At 35.2% G+C, this 17,738-nt stretch overlaps 1 protein-coding gene across 1 annotated transcript in view; it reads left to right on the forward strand.

The window, feature by feature from the left end:
- Nucleotides 1–270: 270 nt before the first annotated feature.
- Nucleotides 271–17,738, forward strand: part of rxfp2b (relaxin family peptide receptor 2b) — a 61,566-nt gene continuing 44,098 nt past the window's right edge. The window contains exons 1-4 of the mRNA XM_046863403.1: nucleotides 271–566; nucleotides 13,479–13,619; nucleotides 17,299–17,376; nucleotides 17,626–17,731. Coding sequence (XP_046719359.1) covers nucleotides 473–566; nucleotides 13,479–13,619; nucleotides 17,299–17,376; nucleotides 17,626–17,731 — 419 coding nt within the window. The 5' untranslated portion in view covers nucleotides 271–472. The remainder of the gene's footprint in view (nucleotides 567–13,478; nucleotides 13,620–17,298; nucleotides 17,377–17,625; nucleotides 17,732–17,738) is intronic.

A 17,738-nucleotide genomic window follows, 5' to 3' on the forward strand; every position in this document is an offset into this window, starting at 1 on the left:
AAAGTGCACTCACCTTAGATACTGTAGATAGATAAGTTGGTGGAGAGGGTGCGTTTTGATACATTGCCTTATGTCTGCTTTCATATCTTTGCTCTTGACATACTTATTACCGTAAAGCTAAGGATAGAGACGTCTCTGGTGAGAGTGTGTGTGTCTGAGTGTGTGTGTGTGTGTGAGAGAGAGAGAGAGAGAGAGAGTGTGTGTGTGTGTGTGTCGGTGCGTCCGCGCGTGTGCGTGCGTGTGTGTGTGTGTGTGAGTGTGTGGATCTCGAGCGGAGTGTTGAGTCAGTCAGTGAATGAGTGACTTTCGTGGCCGTGGTGTCGTGCACTTTCCTCTCGGACATGCTGCTCTCAGCTCATGGCATGGAGCTCCTGGGGGTTGGAGAACACTTTGGTGCTTTGCTGAGGCGCGCAGGAGGTGTGTGTGAAGCTGAGGTTTGAGTGGGGATTTAATTTTTGCGCACACAGACATCATGATCTCAGTCACCCACCGCGCCGGATATTCTTTCTGCTTGGATATTATTTCATTGATGCCATCTCTCCTGGTGTTCATGTCCACTATCAGAGGTAAGACCCTGCTCTGTGTGGGGGGTCAGTAATAAGCCTTACATATACTATAATTACAACATTTTAATGTTAGAGAGATTATATATGTATTATATTATAATTCTGGACATTATTATTATTATTATTATTATTATTATTATTATTATTATTATTATTATGATAGATGATAGATAGATAGATAGATAGATAGATAGATAGATAGATAGATAGATAGATAGATAGATAGATAGATACTTATTGATCCCTATATGAAGTAATAATAAGAAAAAAAAGCAGAAAATTAAATCAATTCCATTAAACACCATACTGATAATCATAATTTTTTATAAACAATTTTAATTTTTATATAGGTGGTTGATGGTAATAATAATAAAAATAATAATAACAATAACAATAATAATAACAATAATAATAATAATGCAATAGATTTGTTTTTATTTACTTTAATGAAGCTCAACTTCATTAAAATCGCATTTGCTCTGTATGCTTGCTGTCAAATAAAAATTGTACGATAATTGTATTTTTTTTTTCGGGTTTTGTATTAATTGATTATGATATTAATTATTATTAATAATAATAATAATAATAATAATAATAATAACATTAATTTGTATTATTATTGTTGTTAATATTATTGTTTTTATTATAATATAATCTTGGTTTGAGCATTCAAGTACAACTGGTTCTATGTGTGTGTGTGTGTGTGTGTGTGTGTGTGTGTGTGTGTGTGTGTGTGTGTGTGTGTGAGAATGCGTGCTTGCTCGTGTTAATGTTGGACCTTTCAAAGTTCAGTGTTTACAATCAAAATGAAATGAAGCAGAACCAATAGCATTAGTGTGTTCTTTAGACTGTTATGCCAGAAACCCAGCTTGACTCTTCTGCCAGACTGTGCTAATGCAGTTCAGGCTGCATGTACTCTGTGGAGTATTAAATAGCAGTTGCATTGATTTATTTATATATTATTGATAAGATTTTAGAGAAGATAAAACTCCACGTGGTGTAGAATGAGTTGACAAATGCTGTGATAAGCAAGGTATGGAAAAAGCTTGAGAAAGGTGAACATCATATATCCACACTAAAGCTATAATACTCTTTATAGCCTTACTCTAGTTTAAATCACAATTATTTAGAGGATGCCAAAAAAAGTACAGGTGATTTCCATATTCCAATAGTCTTAAAATGCCAAAAAACGCAGATAAATTCCATTCAAAAGATGGATGGAATAAACTCTGACTGGGGTACAGAGCTCATCTTTACTCCCCGACATTCATTCAGTAGGGTGAAACATTATGTTTCTCAAAATAATGATTGATTTGTTGCCACTACAGTTTAGCGTTGATTTTCCTGCTGCTTTGGTGGGAGTTGAGAATTGATTTAAAAGGAAAAATTGATCTCCAGCTGTGGTTAAATGAATGCACCCTGAGGTCTGGCCGTTTACAAACTGGCTTGTTAATCACCTTTAGCGCAATAGGGAATGTTTTTGGGGAATATAAAATCAATGGCAGATACAAAACTGTAAAAAAATGAATAAACGCTTATCCGCCCCACACTTTTATTACCATCATACATCAAGGTTTTTAAAAAGTGTAGAGTAATGGCTAAGGGGAAATTGTCTGTGAGTTTGTTAAATCTGAATTCAAATCTTAATATTTTCATGGCTATTTAAGGTAAAGGTGCACATTATAACTCCTGCAGATAAAATGCTGTGTGAGTGTGTGTGTCTGATTGTGGTTTTTGACCCAAACGTATGAACACACGATCTATTGTGTTCAGCACACGATCGCAGATAATCCACATCTGGCTGGAGTATAATGTACTCAATTTGAGCTGAAACTAAATACCTTAAGGTACTGGATTTTCACGTGCAGTAATAAGCGATCGTGGTCAACATGTTTTTCTATGAAATGTTTTGAATGAAACATATCCGAAGACTTTTATTCCGTATCTCTCTGGTGTGTCTGAAGGTTTCATTCTTCGTAATATTGACAGTTTTTTCTTGCCTTTGGCTTGTTGATTCAGACTTTTCGTTGTGTAATATCTGTTGTTGAAATGCTATATAAATAGAATTCGATTAAAATTAGAAAAGAAAAGAAATGGAGAAGAATCAGGTCAATGGCTGGTCCTTTAAACATGCGTTTTTCTTTTAACGTGTGACGATACAGATCTTGGTCAATTATTTAAAGCTTTTCCAAATGTCATCAATGAAAGTTGATGAGCGGCAATATCTGTTGATGGTGTACTAGTGAGGAATTGCAAGAAAAGAGTCGTAAATTTGCACATTCATAGCTATTAAATAGAATGATGATCTTTTTCTAGTGCATCATGGGTAATAGGCAAGGTTTCTTGGCCAGCAGAAAACCCCACCGAAGAAGGACATTCTGTTCGAACAGATTGTTTGCATTCTATCATTTTGTGACATGTCATAATAAAAAAGCTGATGGTCCTTGTTGGAAGTTAGAGATGATAAGGAAAAGGCATCAAGAGTTCTTCTGAAGGCCCATAGTTCAAGCAGTGTAGAAATAAAAAAGAAGAAAAGAAGAATACGTGTGAATGAACAATCTTTTTTAATGTAAAAAAATCAACCATGGATCTTTGAAGGGTTCTCGAGGTGTCTAAGTGTCCAGTATACTGTTTAGACAGACATTGTGGCTGGTTTGAAAGAAGTTCTACTAAACTTAACATCACATAGCTGATTGGTGATCAAAATAACCTGATTAAACATTTGAAATGAAAAAGGTGGGATTTGTCTTTAAAGCCTGCAGAACATGTAATATTCTAGGTGTGGAAAAGCTTAAATTGCGTGAGTGAACATAGAATCTGACTTACACCAAAGACAGGTTTACTCAATTATTTAGAGGATGGATGTAAATAAACTATGACTGGTTTATGGACCTCATTTTTACTTCCTGAACGTTTGTCCTTGCTCATGAGCTGACCTCGTTATCACGTACATAAAGATAGAGTAGGAGATAACTATCAAGAATAAACCAAAGCAAACCTGCAAACTACTGTTCATGAGTGAGTCATAGTCCTAAAGTTGGGACTTTTCAGCAGTTGTGGGGAAATAAGGTATTCTGTTTCACAGCTGAGAAGAATTGTAATAGGAACAAAAATATTAATGCAAACTCACAGTGTCAGTTATGGTTAAACTTTGGCTCATGTCATTTTCAGGTGACTTTATTTACAGCCATAATCTGATACTTAACAACCATACTAGATTAGGAACCTAGATCAGGCATTCACAATCTGCTTTGGTCACTAACACCATTTTAATGTTTACCAAACTCGTGACGCCTCGAACCATCAAAAAACAAAACGGAAAAAATAGAGAGAATTCAATTAATTCATTTGAATAATTAAATTGATGTTTTTTTTATATATATATATATATATATATAATTTAAATAATTTGAATAATTTAATAATTTTTTTTTTTTTTATAATTTAAATAATTAACTCCATTTTTATAGCATGTTTAACAATGGACATTGTCACAAAGCAGCTTTATAAAATAGATTCAGGATATATATTTTAGTCGAATCAGTTTATCCCAAATCATCAAGCGAGAGGTGTAAAACTTCCTTAGATATATAATATAATGAAGAAAAAAAAATAAAAATTGTTCCCCTCCCCCCTCATCTGGGTAACAGTGTCATTGTAAATTGTTCTCTTCTAGAACCGTGTGGTATGTGGTCAAAAAGTGCATGATTTTATTCATGAAGACTATTTTGTTGAAATAATGAATACAAAATGGTTCTTGGCAAAATATATATATTTTTCAAAGAACCATTTTGCTTTCAAGTCTCCATTAGTTCCACAACATAGAATAAAATAAAAGTTAGAAAAAATTAAAAGTTAGAAAGACAGGATATGGGTTCTTTATATCTACATATTTAATGATGTTCTTCTAAAGAATAAGAGTTCTTATACAAAGTGATGCACGAACACACCACTGTTTAATATGTAAATAACAACTGCAGGCATTCCCTGTCTAATGAGGCCTGGGTTTATAAGTCGCGCTGGAGGAAATCATAGTCAGGCTTTGTAGTTAAAAAAGAGCTACAAAAAAAATCTCATCACAGCTGTTATGTTTAATCAGAATTGCTACTTTGATTCGAAGCCCCTTATACATCAAAAACAACCAGTCCCATACGGGGTGTTCGTTCATTGGTTTTATTGTGCTGGTTTAGTATATATATTGTGCAGAAATTTATTTGATTGTGTACAATTTATACATAAAAAAAAAAAGATTCTTTCATCCGTTGGACAAAATTGACTCACAAACTTTGGATTATCTTTGGACACCACAGTGCTGCTTCTGCTGTGAGCTTCGGCTGTAGAATCTCACCCAGGTGCTATTTAGATTGTGGGCATAATCTGCATAATACTGTGTAGCATGAATATTTTATAAGCTTCTAGATAGAGACCATGATTTTTCTTTTGGCCTGTAAGGAATATGCACTTTTAGGGTAGTATGTACAAAATGTGAGTTTTAATCGTCATTTTAAAAATATTTTGTTAATTTGCTACATTATAACTGGTACAAAAAAAATAAAAAAATGACCCGACATTATCTGTGCGAATAAAGTATGTTGTGAGTGCATGAAAAAGTTCTTAATTTTATTCATTTTAAATTCATTGAAATTTCAGAAAACATATCAAATATTCAACCTGAGGAATTTTCTATTTAATTTAATTTTTTAAGGATTCTAGCTGCTCTACAGTCCTGGGTCTTCTTTGTCATATTTTGCATTTCATGATGAGCCAAATGTTTTCAATTGGTGAAAGGGTTGGCAGGCCAGTTCAAAACCCAGATTCCCAGACATAATGGTGTGATAGATGCAATATGTGGTTTAACATCGTCTTGCTATGAGATGCAAGCCCTTCTCTGAAAAGACATTGTTTATATACTGTTCAGCATTGGTGAAGCCTTTCCAGATATGCAAGCAGCATATTCCATATACACTAATGAACCCAATACCATCAGAGGTGCAGCCTTTTAAACTAAGCGCTAATGATAAGCGCTGATTCCTCTTTAGTCTGGAGGATGCTGTGTCCATGGTTTCCAAAAATAATTTCACATTTTAATGCATTTAACCACAGAATAGTTTTCCACTTTGCCTCAGTCTATTTTAAATGATCTTTAGCCCAGAGATGACAGCAGTGTTTCTGGATCATGATAGAGCCTTAACCTGCATTTGTGTTCACAAATAATGATTTCTGGGGTGGTAATGAACCCATGCAGTAATTTACATTACAAAATCATGCTTGTCTTTAATACAGTGCTGCCTGAAGATCATGGGCATCCTAATTTAATCCTGATTTTCGCTATTTTAGCTTGTGTGCAGAGATTTTTCCAGATTTGATGATATTATGTGGAGTAATTCAATGATGAGATATTCAAAATGTTTTACATTTTTAAATCTAAAAAGTTTTCACAATTTGTAGATAAAGTTTTTGCACATTGGTGAATCCCTGCCCGTCTTTACTTCTGGGAGACAAAAACAAACATTTTATACCCAATCATGTTACTGGCTTGCTGCCATAAACATAATTACTTGCAAAATGCTCCTCCAGCTGTTTTTTTAGTAACATTGAATTTCATTGGCCATAAAATTCAAAATTTAATTACCTTATTTTTATTCTATAAGCATTTAATGTTTTCTATGTTCTGCTGTGAATAAAATATGGGTTTATGCAAATGTATGCAAAACATTAAAAACATTTTAATTTACATTTTACATTTTCGCAACTTTTTTGGAATTAAATGCCTTTTTTTTTACCTTATCTTGAAAAAGAAACTAGAGTTTAATAGTACCCTAAGGGATTTAAACTTAAGACCAATCAGAACCAATTATTGCAGGGTGCTGGAACACTTAAATATATATGTCTTTTTTATTATTATTATTTTATTACTATTTTATTATTTATACATATTTAATTATTCATTATACATATTTAATTATTCATTATTATGCAATTCTGAAAAAGAAGAAGTTGTTCTTTATTCTCAGAAAAGTGTTTAATCGCTGTCACATCACATTTGTTTGTTATCTTTTGACTAAACCAATAAAGTCATCCAGGTCAGGCTGTGTTTCAAAATCTGTCCCTCAGGGACACTCTAGACAGCTCATATTTTGAAAGACATGAAGCTAAACGGCAGTCTCCGGTCTGAAAATTTAAAAGAAAAGACATAATGTGTGACTTATTAAGAGGAATGGGGAGAAAGTTGCAATTGGCTTCAATCTCAAACTTCAGACATGTTTTATGACTCTTAAGCTAAACTGTGATTTACTTCAGCAATATATTTTTAGTCCTTTTGGATGTGAAGATTAAGAATTAGCACTTTGATAAAAGAAATATTTTATATTTTTTTAAAAATGTATCATGCAGATGGTCTCAAAGCAGTTTTACTGACAAACTACAAAGCCAAAAGTTAAAATTGTGAGGGATAACTCCCAAATGTGATGTAATGGAGACCAAAACGAATGCAGGTGCAGATGATTATTGTAAACAGTACATAAAAACAACTCAAAAAAGGTGAAAACAAGAACCAGAAATGGCAGACTAGAGCTGGCATAGCAACAAACAGACATGACATCAACGAAACATGAGGAAAACAAATCTAAAGCGTAGGAACCTATTTAATGGTGCTCATCAGGGTTGTGGTGAATGAGACATGTGACTTTTTGGTTCTGATGGGAATTCTATTCTTACACCATAAAGAATTAATCATAAATGGAAAATTTATCAGTGGGAGTTCATCCGTTTGTGGCTAATATTAATAGAATAAATAAGTTCATTTTAATTCTGTTATCAGTATCAAAATACTTAAAGATAATAATTAAACAGTCTTAACTACAACTGAAGGCAAAATTAAAACACTAATTCCACATTCAGAAGCCAATACATTACTGTTTAGTTTTACTATGAACACCGCTTCCATTAAACAAATTTAAAATTTGATCTGTGCAACATTTAAAAAAAATTGGGAAAAGGCAAAATAAGAATAAATTTAAAGTATATTTAAATATCATAATTTTCTTCTTTAGACTTCTCCACCTCATCTCCCTGCACTCCACTGCCCTCCCTTTCATTCACACACATGTACTCTGTCTTACTCCTACTGACTTTCATTCTTCTTCTCTCCAGCATGTACCTCCACCTCTCCAGGCTCTTCTCAACCTGCTCACTACTTTCACCACAAATCACAATATCATCCACAAACATCATAGTCCATGGAGACTCCTGTCTGACCTCGTCCCTAAACCTTTCCATCACCACTGCAAACAGGAAAGGGCTCAGAGCCGATCCTTGATGTAATCCCACCTCCACCTTGAACCAGTTTTTCGTTCCTGCTGCACACTTCACTGCTGTCACACTGTCCTCATACATGTCGTAAAGGGTGATGCAGGACATGTATAAGGACAGTGTGACAGCAGTGTGACTCTCGCTAGTCAACACAATTCCATCTCCATCTCTTTATGCTCTAACTTGCAGCACATCCTTCCCAGCTCGGTCTCTCTGCCTGGCCAATCGGTATAAATCCTTTTCTCCCTCCGTAGTGTCCAACCTCTCATACAGCTCCTCATATGTCTTTTCCTTGGCTTTCGCCACATCCCTCTTTAATTGCTGCCACATCGCCTTGTACTCCTGCCCACTTTTCTCAGCCCTCTGTCGCTCCCAATTCTGTTTCTCCAACCTCTTTCTCCTTATGCTCTCCTGCACTTTCTCATTCCACCACCACGTCTCTTTGTCTTCCTTACTATTTCCAGATGTCACACCAAGTACCTTTCTAGCTGTCTCCCTGGTCACCTCTGCAGTAGTTGCCCAATCATCCAGCACCTCTTCACCACCACCGAGCCCCTGTCTGACCTCTTCCCTGAATCTCACACTTCAGTCTTCCTTCTTCAGATTCCACCATCTTATTCTTCTTTCAGTCCTCACTTTTATCCTCTTCTTCTTCACTAACTCCACCAATCTCTTTAAGGTTGCATCTTCTGCATAGAATGTAGTCCAGCTGTGTGCACCTTCTTCCGCTCTTATATGTTACCCTATGCGCCTCCTTTTTCCTAAAATAAATATTCACCGTTACCATTTCCATCCTTTAAGCAACATCTACATCCATCTGCCCTTCCATATTCCTCTCTTTGAAGACAATACCTACCCATCACCTTCTTATCACCTCTGTTCCCTTCACCAATATGCCCAATGAAGTCTAAACCACTAATCTTTCTTTCTAAGGTTCACTCTCTACCACTTCATCAACTCATTCTCCATCTCACAGCCCACTCATGGAGCATGGGCACTGATGACATTTATCATCACCTTTTCAACCAGCTTCAGGTTCATCACCCAATAGGAGAGCAAATGGTTCAGAGGAAGGACGACCAGTAGGGAGGCGACCAGTTTGGACCAAATTAGGCCTCTTTATTGTTTATTTTTCCCTTTTCACACACGTACTCACACACACACATGTTTCTCAGGGTCTCTATCTTGAAGAGCCCTTCTCTCACTCCTCTTATACATTTCCCCCGCTCACTAAAACAGAGAACACTGATTAGACAAATCTCCAACAGGTGTATAATTTTTAATTTTTAACGGCCTCACCCTCTATTCAAACTGGCGCTCAGGCATGCCATCGCTGCCAGAAACTCTCTTTACCTCAACTTCACTCTTACTGTACTCTAACTCTTACACCATTTCTCTTTCTATCCACACCATGATAGAACAGTGTAAACCTCCCCTTTCCCTGCTGTTTTTGTAGATGTCTTCCCCCTGTCCTCCTCCTTTGAACAAAAGTAGCTTAATTTTCACTGGTACCCTGTTGGCTAACAATACCTGAGGCAGTCAATCCATTATGAAATTTGAGTGCCCTTATTAATGCCACCTGTGCTTGGGACCAGGACTAAGAGTGCACTGGATTATGAAACCCTAATGGCTGGGTTTTAATGATTCCACACTAATCAGGTTAATTAGTACGAGGAGATAGTGTCAGGTTTGGGCATAAAATGAGCATTAACCAAAAGCTAAGTCTTTGCAGGCAAGCATGAGTCACGGCTCACCTTTTTGTGCCATACTTTGAAAGAATAGTCAGCCAGTTTATTAATAACACTGTTCCACACACGATTGCAAAGAATTTAGGTCTTTCACCATCTAAAGTGAAAAGGTCCAGGTAATCCGCAGAATTCTTAGTGCACTCAGATGGAAAATCCATGCACTCAGATGCCATTGTCTGAGAAATGCTACTGTTAGACTGAAAACATAACATGGGCTGGGGAGCACTTCAGAATTTTTTTCACTGGACACAGCCTGCTTGCGCATCCAAAAATGCAAAAGCAGGCTGTGAAGGCGGAAGCCACACATCAACTCTAAGCAGTAACGTGTTAGAGGTGTTCTTTAAGCCTGAGCTCATCTCCAATGGACCGAAAGGCAGTGGAGACGTGTGCCGAATCAGACGATGGCGACCAAGGACTGTTGAACAGCTGAAGTCCTGACTCACGCAATAATGAACAAAAATTCCACTAATAAAACTGCAGCAATTTGTATTCTCAGCTCCCAAATGATTAAAAAGTGTATAAAAGGAAGGGTGTTGTATCACAGCGGTAAACATGCCTCTGTCTTAACGTATTTTTGAAATGTTGCAGGCATTTACTTGTATTTTGTTAATATAAACAAATGTAATTAAGTTAATCAGTGCATCATTGTAAATCTTTACTTTGCAAATTTGTCAATTAAATAAAGGTTCAAGAGAATTAATAAATCACAGATTTTTACTGCATTTTGTATCCTACCTATCCTAAAAATTACTAAATATCAGTTACAATGAATAAAAATAATATAATTGGAGGTAAGCAAAAGAAAAATATCATACATTTTCTTTTTATTTTAAACATTCATTTACCTCAATGAATCTGGGTTCAAACAATTATAGATCATTTTTCTGGAGATAGTGAGTGCTTTGTTTAAAACAGTCTTCTGCCAGAAATGTTTGCTGCTGACCAGAAAACTTAATGCAGAACTACTTTAGATTCAATTTTGCCACCTGGACTGCATTGAACATCAGGTGTTTACATGATTACAGAAAGCTAATTTGGATTAAATGCTGACATTTATAGGGTAAAACCTATATCTAGTTCCTTTTGCTGGCAGTTAGATAAGAAATAAAGCATAAGAGTGTGTGCTGTCATAGGAACATTAATTAGTGATGGGTTGGTGTGATGCAGCCCATCGTTACAACCCTAAAATATTTTATTTCTATTATATCACAGCAAGTTGCCAGTTTTTACAAATTTAAAATGTATGGACAACGTCATACTGCAACATTGAAACTTTTATTTCATACTGTGGAACATCTGAAAAAATTGTTACATTTTTTAAATTTGAGTTTTAGCAGCTATAAATTTCTGAGAAGTGGTAGCTCAGTGGTTATGACGTTTTATAGGAGAGTCATGAGTTCAAATACCAGCTGCCACTCCGGGGCCTTTTAACTGCTCAGTTATAAATTTGATAATTGTAATTCGCTCTAGATAAGGGCATTTGCCGAATCGTCATAAAATGTAAATAGTTGTTCCCTCAACAGCCTCTTTTTTGAAGTTTATAATAAAAAAAAGCCCAGTTATTCATGCTAGCAAGAAACCAGAAACCTAAACCATCCAAACACATTTTTATGATTCAAAACTATAATGCACTGTTGCAAGTTCCTGACACTGGAGACGGCTTTACAAAATGTTAAAAGTAACGGCTCTCTAATAAAAGCCTCATCATAACAGCATATCGTTCTTATCTTTCTAAAATTTGTCAATCTTGGCAATTGGAAACATTTTGAATTGCCAAATGTATTTCTTTTTTATGATAATACAAGCCATTTGGACTCATTTCAAGCTTGAAATAGTGTTTTTGAAATAGTCAATTGACATAATTTTGCCTGTTTTAAGCATGAATTAATTATAGAAACAAAAAATGACTCAGATAGAATAGGAAATAAATCATCAAGCTTGATATTCAGAAACAAGTTTAATGACCTTATAACTGGTTTATTGTAAGATATCATCCGATCAGATGCAGTCTATGTACCACAGTCCCTATTACTATGCAAAACATTATGTATTAGAATAAACAAGTAAATGTGCACCTGTGATTAAGGCTTAAGGCATAACTTCTGTCAGAACTGCTGTTCTTTCTGACCAATCAGGCTCAAGCATGTGTCAGTGTAATTAAAGGGAAAGAGAGTATTAATAGTAGAAATTCCAAAATACTTGTTGACTAAATTCAGGTCTGTGTACGTGGAACACACATATGATTTGAGCTTCCATTAGGTCTATTTTGATCAGATCTCCAGGAAATCTTGACCAATTCCTGACTTTTGGCCCTCATACTGATTTATGATGATAATGAAAACAAGTATAATGCTTTTTAAATCTCTGGGATATATTTCATGAAATAAAACAAAATAAAATGACAGGACAATTTTATTTAGGTGGCATCTTCCATTTTCTCTGGAAGATATCAAATGATTTGTGTGTTTTTGTTCGTGTTTTGTCTTTGTCCTACTTGATATTTCTTTCAATCTCTTGGACAGAGAAAAATCCTATTAGATTATAAAACCTTAAGAAAATGTGTAATTAAAAATGTTCTAATAAAAATGTTTAATCTTAAACCAGTGTTTGGAAAATATGACATTTACATTGCTTCCTTCTTGTTCCTTGTTGATGTAATTTCACATTGAATATTTGTCTTTTTTCATGCTGAAATGATTATAATGTATTATAATCTATGTATATATTTATATTTAAATATTTTTTACAACTTGAATAAAAATCAAGCAAGAGGGAAATAAAAGACCTCCTTTGCATTGATTTCAGGGCCTGTCACTGAATGTGAGGCAAATATTTAATGCCAAATTTAATGCCCCCCACACACATGCTCCTTCACAAGACATTTTTGGAAAGTCAGACCAAACAATACAACCAGAATATTGAATATGAATTGCCCTTTTCACTTTAATGTTACGTTTGCAGCAATTAGTAAATACCCTAATCCATATCATCTTGTAGCAGTGCTTCATAAACACAAACAAAGCAATATCCTCATTGTTAGGTCACCAGGTCAGCGAATGAAGAACACTTCATACAGAAGTTTAATAGGATCTGAAAGGTCAAGGCTTATTTAATAAAATAATTTAAGTGTGTAGTGAAAAAGGAGGACTTTAGCGTTTATTTAAAGTCACTTTTGGATTAGGGATAAATTCATTCCACACAACATGGGTGCCAGGATAATAGTGTTGAATTGTCATGAGAACCCAGACGAAAACTCACACAGACATTTGGGGAACATATGCGATCCACTAACCCGAGCTTACGATCAAACTGGAAACCTCTTAAGAATGCAATGCTGATCATAAAGCTGCCATACAAATCTAAATGCTCATTAACTTCTACTTTTAAAACTGGATTGCCAATATGGAGATTTACACTCTCTGTAGGTACGATGTCCTTAATATTTTGTTCTGAAAAGTTATCCAGATTCTTTTACTCAATGTCATACTTTCTGTAAAGACATTTTTCCCTCTGTAACAGTTTATGTTCATATGCTCATAAATCATGATGCAGCCGAATGTACTTAAAGTAGAGCTCTAACTATTCATTTACGCCAGCTTAAAGGTACTTAGGCCAATGATTGATTGTCATCATAATAAATAGAAGTAGGGAGGACAGGGAAATTTGTCACCAAGATACAGAGACAGATTTTCACTCTCACGGTGCGGACAGTTTAAAATTCATATGCATTTGATTATATAAGGGTCATATGAAAATGAGCCTAGCTTTGATTTTTCAGTGTGTAAATCTTAGGTGACATTGTAAATGTGTATGTAAATAAGCAGGTGTGTGTTTGTGTGTTCCTTACCTCCAGGGCTTGGTAGCACATGGTTAACATCTGAGACCTGTCCACTCGGCCACTTCCCATGTGGAAATGTGAGTGTGTGTCTTCCTCAGGTGCTGCACTGTAATGGCCAAGAGGACTGTCCTAACGGAGCCGACGAGGAGCACTGTGGTTAGTGTCCACACACACACACACACACACACACACACACACACACATATACACTATATTACCAAAAGTATTGGGTCACCTAGTCAGAAGTACGATGATTTTTGAGCATTGCATTCCACATTTAGTCCCAATCCCTCCACTCTCCTGGAAGATGTTCCACCAGATTTTGGAGTGTAATTATGAATATTTGTGTTCATCAGCCAGAAGGGTATTATGAATGGCAGGTACTGATGTAAGGGAGGAGGCCTGGGGTGCAATCAGCATTTCAATTCATCCCAAAGGTGTTCAGTAGGGATTAGAACAGAGCTCTATAGCAGGCCAATCAAAATCTTCCTCTCCAAATCGTTTAAACCAGATCTTAATGGAGCTCACTTTGTGCACAGGGGCATTGCCATGCTGGAACAGGTTTTGGGTTTCCATGTTCAAGTAAACGCAAAATTTTATTACAGCAAATCTGAAGACATCCTGTACAATGGAGTGCCTCCAGCTTTGTGGTAACAGTTTGGAAAAGAACCACATTTAGCAAGAAAGTTCAGGTGACCCAATACTTTTGGAAATATAGTGTGTGTGTGTGTGTGTGTGTGTGTGTGTGTGTGTGTGTGTGTGTGTGTATATTAATTAGCTAATAAAAAAGAACATATATATATATATATATATATATATATATATATATATATATATATATATATATATATATATATATATATTAGAGCTGCAACTAACGATGTGTGTGCATAAACAACTTTCAACAACCAGTAAATGTAAATTAAAAGTTAAAGTTTGCTTTATTGTCGCCAAAGTAACCTATACAGTATATGTTTACAGTTTATACCGTTAGCGATTAGCATGACCATTATTACCTAGCATATATTAATTAATTCTTGACAAAAAAACACAGAAGGTAAGACCACAACAATTACTCCCAAAACTAATTGTAATAATAAATACTAACAAAGACGGCTCGTCCATCACAGTTGTGCTGCCGTGGTTCGACATTTCGGTTTTGCAAAGGCAACAAAGGACCATTTTATTTGGCCTCTGTTTAAAGTATTCCCATACTTTTGGTAACCGTGGTCTAGCTTTTTGTGACGCATTTCACGCATGTCGACGTATTTTCGTTGCGTCGTTGCAGCACTAACACATATATATATATATATATATATATATATATATATATATATATATATATATATATATATATATATATATATACACACACACACACACACACACACACACACACACACACACACACACACACACACAAACCTTTTCTCACACTACTCTTTGCTGGTCAGGGATCATGAACTGTTATTGTACATAGTACCTTTTATGTGAAAACTTCAGTGAATTGAACTGAAGCAAGTGTGTTCCTTAATGGAATACTCCACATATTCTTTTATCTACGTTTTTTTAGCTACCTTATCTGTAGCATAGACACAACAACGTACCACATATACACTTCACTCTTCTGAGGTTATCTTCATTCACTTTTTCTTTCAAAGTGAATAATAGGAAAACAAATGGGAAGAAGAAATTGTTTCATTTTTTTTCTCACAATCTAAAATTAGTTATTATTGTTATTTCACATGTAAATGTAAGTGCATCATGTTAATATCGCAAGTGCAGTGCAGGAATACATTTTTGGATAATCCAAATGGTTTTGAAAATGGTTACAATTTTGGACATTGTTCAACCACGGGATCATCCTCCTTTACTGTCTCCCTCGTGTTTATTTTAAGCACATGGTGATCCATACCAGCAGTACATTAGGCTCTAATAGCAGTCATTAATCTACCCAGTAATTGCTTATACAGATCTGGGTCATGAATCTCAAATGATGAAAAATAATTACAAAAAGAATAAATTCAAGAGCTTAATGTAACATTTGTTGTTTCAAAATGAAATACTGTTATGTACATCTTGTTTGGACATTTTTTTTCATTCTATTTAAAAAATATGAAGATCGGATGAACCCAATGTACATGGACCGGATAGGAATGTAAACGTTTTTTGTGTTAAAATTCCCTTATATTTGGGGTCTAAAGGCAGTTCAACGTGAAGGCAAAATGTTTACTTTAATTAGATTTAAAAAAAAGAATGGATGATTTTTAATCTTCGGTCCAAACTGTCTACTCTTGCTGTAGTACTTTTTAAAAATAATTTTAAATGCAAAACTTTGCTTTTTGTTTGGACTTTTACCTCAGATTTGTTTACCTACTGTAGGGTGGCTTTACTAAATTCATTAAGCTCCAAGATTTCTAGCCTTGGATTTGACCAAAGTTCATTCACAAGTCAATTAAAGATCTAAATGTATCACCCGCTAACTAACTTATTGCATATGACATCACAGTTGGCAATGAGAGAGGGTGTGATTCAGTAGCCATCTAAGGTTTACTTTTCAATTCAGCTTTATATGTATAGTCTTTTTTTTGGTTGGGGGACAATAGACATTGTCCAAAAGCAGCACTACAGAGATTAGATTTTTCAATGGGATTGCATATCAGGAGACATGTAACCCCATTGTAAAACCAAATCTCTGTATAGCTGCTTTTGGACAATGTTTAATGTCCCCCCAACCAAAAAATGCAGTGGTACAAAGTATTTGAGTATTTGTACTTCTTTACTGTATGTAAGTAACTTTTGCCTACTTTGTAGTTTTACTGAGTATCAAAGATATAAGCAATTTTTACTCGGTGGTCATTGTTATTTAAAATATAATGCATTAAAAAGTACATATAAATTTTACTTCACTATATTTTAAATGACAGTGACCATTACTGATTACATTTTGTACCTCGGTTAATGATATTAAGGCTCAACTCTGCCCTACCCCCATCTGCAGCTTGTAAGCAACCTTTTATCACTGCTGGCTTTATTTTTAGTCCAAAAAAGAGCTGGAATAAATTCCAAAAATTCTGAGAGACAGCTTTTGTTGGAGTTCCTCTCTGAAACTGAGAGGTGCATCAATCCCAGTCAGCTCTGAATATTTGATGTTACATTATCTAAAATTATTTACTTTTATTTTATTTGTCTATTGAATACTAGTCGTTCTTTGTGTAACTCTGTTGAATAAAATCTTTAAAGACTGACTTGTTAGATCTTTGTTTCATTCTGCCATGTTGAGAAAATAAAAACATTTTAGAAAATAAAACCTCACAAATCAACTGTTTTTGGATTTTCACTAACATGTGTCTTGGTGTTGAGGACTAGTGCATCTTTGAGCCTACGTTCAAGACTTTAACTTTTAAAACTAAATTTTAGTTTTATGTATACCTTTACTCAAGTATGATTTTGAGGTAGTCTTTACACCTCTGTACACTTTTAGACAGTAACAGCTTTGGTAAAAATGTTCTATGTTTTTCTATCTAACCTTTACATTCACTATTCCAAGTGTAATTGATGTCTTATTCAAATTCACCCCACATTTTCTTTACTTTTTCAAACTAACCTTTTTTTATTGCCCTTAGACTTCCATTATATTTCTGAATACAAAATCATGTGTAAAAATGATAAAACTATACTAAATATCATACAGATCTACTGCTAATTAGCTTTAAATCATGACTGCCCTTATGCATTTTTCAGCATGGGTTTGTGTAGATGTGTGAGGCTGACCTTTTCCATAGACTGCTTGACCATACTGTGTCAAATCGCTAATCTTCTCTGTGTCCTGCAGGAGATAACAGTGGCTGGGCCAATTTTTTCGACAGGACCATTCAAATATCGGTCCAACATCATCTGTCTACAGATTGCCGTAAGAGTACACCTAATCTCACTTTTTTTTACTGCTATCTCAGAGTCATTAAGGATGAATGGAATGAGTTTGTGGTTCTTGATAGCATTGTGTAGACATTTTGTGTGTATATACTAAAAGAACTAGATTTAATTCAGTCAATATGCTGTGGGGTGGGGGGGTTATTACTTTCTTTTTACTTTTATTTGCTTTATCTCTCTCTCTCTCTCTCTCTCTCTCTCTCTCTCTCTCTCTCCTTTATATACCCAGTTTTACAGCTGTACCCAGATCGCTGTCAGTGCATTGAGCTGGAGCTCCAGTGTGTTCGCATCAGTTTGAATTCTGTACCACGCGTGTCCACCAATGTGACGTCCCTGTATGTA

This window comes from Silurus meridionalis, chromosome 12 (genome assembly GCF_014805685.1).
Source record: "Silurus meridionalis isolate SWU-2019-XX chromosome 12, ASM1480568v1, whole genome shotgun sequence".
Lineage (NCBI taxonomy): Eukaryota > Metazoa > Chordata > Actinopteri > Siluriformes > Siluridae > Silurus > Silurus meridionalis.